Genomic DNA, 3,668 nt, shown 5'->3' on the forward strand with positions numbered 1-3,668 from the left:
GGGTCCTGAGTGACCCAGGCCTGGCCCGCCCCATCACGCACCTGGAAGAGGGTGAGGCAGAGCAGGAAGAGGAGCATGTACACAATCTTGTAGACGACCAGGCGGCCGGCGAAGCTGACCACGATGAACATGCCGGCGCACACGTAGATCCAGTATTTGGCGTGCAGGCCCTGCACCAGCTCTCCCAGGCTGCGCAGCAGTGTCCGCGTCTGCGTGGGCTCTGCAGGCCAGTGGGCAGGTGACAGTGTGGGCCTGGGCGGGTACTCCCCCCGCCGTCCCCTACTCCCACCCCCTGGCCCCACCCCCCACCTGCATCAGCCACGGTGACCTCTGTGAGTGCAGCCGGCACCCGGGCTGTCCTCAGCAGCTTCTCCTTCACAAACTGGCGCAGCAGGAGCCAGAAGGTGAGCATGTAGAGCAACTGGGGAGAGCAGATCACCTGTGTGTCCACACGCATGCACGCACAGGCTCGCACACTTGGGCTCACGCTCACCAGCCAGGTCTGCACATACATATGCTCACACGTGCACGTGCTGGTGCCCACACGTACACACATGCATGTACATGCTCACCCCCACGCATGGGCTTACATGCACAGGCACACAAGGCTGTATGCACAGGCTCGTCTCATATGATGAGACACAATGCACTGGCTCATAAACATGACGGACACGATGACACTGGCACACACCTGGCATAGCCAGTCACTGAGACCCAGGGCCATGCATGACGCTGACGGAGCCCACGTTAGATGGGCAGAGCCCACACTAACATGCGCAGTGGAGGGACAGAAGGATGACGGTGCCCACAGCAACACAAGGCTGTTCACTCATTCACTCAACAAACACTCATCCATCGGCTGCCTGGGCTGGTTCTGGGTGGGCCAACCAGACCCCAGGGTGACAATCAGATGTGGGCCTGGGTTCCTGGAGCTGCCCCCCTCCCCTGGCAAGCAGACACGGGACAGGATGGCGTGACCTTGCGGTCGTCCCCACACGCGCACCTGTGCACACCCCCGTGTGTCAGGCAGACACTCACCATGGCGCCCAGATCCAGACAGGGGTAGCGCGTGTGCTCCAGGCCCAGCTGGCGCAGGCTGACGGGGCCCAGGACGGTGGGCAGCTCAGGCTGCAGGTCCATGGCCCACACATAGCGCAGGCAGCACAGTGCCAGGCCATAGAGCAGGATGCAGGGCGAGCACAGCATGGCCAGCTGGTGGCGGCTGCGCACCGTCCAGATGAGGCAGGCCCAGAGCAGCAGCACGAAGGTCAGCCAGCTGTGGTAGGTGATGCTCCACACCTGCAGGGGACGGGCACGGGCACACCGGGCACGGGCACACATGAGCATGCAGGTGGCAGGGCCACTGGGTCACACAGGGAGGGGCACACACACATGGGCACAAAGCCTGCAGGGCACCTCCAGGTTTGCGGGAGAGAGAACACACCCCCAGCTGGGGCAGTGGCATGGGGTGCATAGGTATGCTGCGGCGGTGGAGGGGCGACTCCCTCCCGACTCCCACAGAGGCCCGTGGAGGCCGCTTACCATCATGGCAATGAGGGCACACACGTAGCTCTGGTCCATGATGAGGTGACCCAGGCCATGCAATGGGGACGGCTCCCTGGGCGCAGCCCGCCGGGAATGCACTGGGGGCAGAGGCAGAGGTGAGACCCATGGGGAGATGCTTCCAGGTCCCTCTCCACCTGACTCTGCACTGGAATTTGGATGGTGAACAAGAGCACAGCAGGACAGGCTGGTGGGAGGGTAAGGGGGTGAGGAGGGCTGAAGCGGGGAGACGGGCCCCACGGGCAGGCTGAGCAGACGGCCATGGTGGTGCGGGGCAGGAAACACGGTGGAACGTGTTGTGTGACCTGGCTGGCCTCCAGGTCCTGAAGGGACAGGACGCCAGGGCGGCGCTGCCCCTTTCAGCTCTGCGTGCATTAAGACCCTCAGGGCACCCACCCCAAGCCGTGACCACATCTGCTTCATCCAGAAACAATTGCAAAATCGCAGCAAGAAAAAAAAAGCCCCCGAGATCCTCCCACAGGACACCGCCACCGCCATGCACAGCCAGGCCAGCTCTGGCCAACTGTCATGTCCTTGGAGGGGTCAGGAAAGCCGGGGCCCTGCAGGGTCTCAGCCAGCCACACGGCTCACGACCACCCTGAGCAGGCCAGGTGGGGTGCAAACACGTGAGACTGCCTGATGGCCACCAGGGGGCAGCACTGCCCCATAGTCCACTTGGGCTCCAGAAAGCCAGGGCATGCCCCGCCAGCATGTGCCCAGAGATCAGAGCATCCCCAGCTGTCCTTGGCACTCATGGACTCACGGGGCTGCTGCCGGGTGGGGCTCTGGCCAGTCAGGTCGTGCACGATACAGTTGTCGGCCTCCGCATCGGGTGTCGCGGGTGTGGGCGTCACGTGCTGCAGAGGACCCGCGGTCAGCCAGCAGGGGGATGGACAGCGGGTACCCCTGCCCGCACCCATCTCCTCACCTGGGTGGCCTCCCCATCCTGGGGCCATGGGTCCAGCTCAGCCAGCTCCAGCTCTCGCTCCTCGTCCTCCCTGGCCGCTGCCTCCTTCTGCTGTGGAGACCAGCGCCATAAGCCCAGCCCAGTCTCCCAGCCCAGCGTCTTGAGGGGCTGGCGGCTGTGCTCACCTGGTCGCAGGGGCGGCGCCCGGGGAGCTTCAGGAGTGAGGTCACCACGTAGTAGAGCAAGAGCAGGACGCCGGGGCTCACGTACACGGGCCAGTCGTGGCTGGTATTGAGGGTCAGCACGTGGGGACTGGAGCAGTTGGGGGGGCTCACGAAGTCCTTGAGGCCAAGTGCCCTGCCAAGGAGGCCTGTCATCACCCACCTGCCTCACAGCCAGCGGGCCACGGGGCGCTGACGCAGATGCAGCCAGGAGGGCAGGCGGGCAAAAGGAGGAGCAGGAGGAAGCCCTCACCTGGCCCAGATGCCCGCGGGTGGGAGCACAGCCTGGGCAAAGGGCGTCTGGTAGCAGTAGAGGCAGATGAGGTGTCCGGCGCCGAAGCAGCCCACCACGATGCAGAGGCCGCTGAAGCCCCGGGGGCTGATGGGAAAATGGCAGGCCCACCAGGTGCAGACGGCCAGGAAGGCCAGCAGGTAGACGCTGGAGAGGGCCGAGGGGTGGGCAATGCCTGTTGGACAGAGGTGCGCGGGGTCGTGCCTGGACGGCCGTGACCTGCCATCTCCGGGGTATCAGGGAGCTTCCCCCCCAGTGCGACCACCAGTGCTGGGGCCCCGCCCCCTGCCTCAGGGTGTACCTGCCAGCGCAAGTAGCATAATGGCCAGGGCCCGCCCAGCGGCCACCAGCAGCCAGTGAGCCGTGACCCGGAACCGGGCAGCTAGCCGTGACCTCCGCGTAGGAGCTGGGGCAGGGGCTCCCTGAGGCCCTGCCTGGGGGCTGGCATCCGCATGCCTCCTGTCATCATCCTGCAAAGGTCACAGGCAGGAGCAAGGTCAGGTGTGCACACAGAGGCTGCTGCCCCAGGCCACGCTGCCCAGCTGCACACACATAGGAAGCCACACCTGCAGGCCTTCGAGGGCCACAGGCTTGCCCACCCAAGCTGCCCTGAAGACCTCCTGCCCCCTTCCTGCCTCGAGCTCAGGCCCCCCACCCCGGCCAAGACCAGGGTCTTCCAAGCCCT

At 65.2% G+C, this 3,668-nt stretch overlaps 1 protein-coding gene across 1 annotated transcript in view; it reads right to left on the reverse strand.

The window, feature by feature from the left end:
- Positions 1–3,422, reverse strand: part of PIEZO1 (piezo type mechanosensitive ion channel component 1) — a 20,935-nt gene extending 17,513 nt beyond the window's left edge. The window contains exons 1-9 of the mRNA XM_021707410.1: positions 3,285–3,422; positions 2,945–3,158; positions 2,656–2,827; positions 2,492–2,578; positions 2,327–2,420; positions 1,543–1,643; positions 1,039–1,299; positions 310–421; positions 42–220 (exon numbers count right to left, since the gene is read on the reverse strand). Coding sequence (XP_021563085.1) covers positions 42–220; positions 310–421; positions 1,039–1,299; positions 1,543–1,643; positions 2,327–2,420; positions 2,492–2,578; positions 2,656–2,827; positions 2,945–3,158; positions 3,285–3,303 — 1,239 coding nt within the window. The 5' untranslated portion in view covers positions 3,304–3,422. The remainder of the gene's footprint in view (positions 1–41; positions 221–309; positions 422–1,038; positions 1,300–1,542; positions 1,644–2,326; positions 2,421–2,491; positions 2,579–2,655; positions 2,828–2,944; positions 3,159–3,284) is intronic.
- Between the last annotated feature and the right edge of the window lie 246 nt (positions 3,423–3,668).

This window comes from Carlito syrichta, unplaced genomic scaffold, assembly GCF_000164805.1.
Source record: "Carlito syrichta isolate Samal-C Ts95f unplaced genomic scaffold, Tarsius_syrichta-2.0.1 Scaffold317439, whole genome shotgun sequence".
In the NCBI taxonomy this organism is placed as follows: domain Eukaryota; kingdom Metazoa; phylum Chordata; class Mammalia; order Primates; family Tarsiidae; genus Carlito; species Carlito syrichta.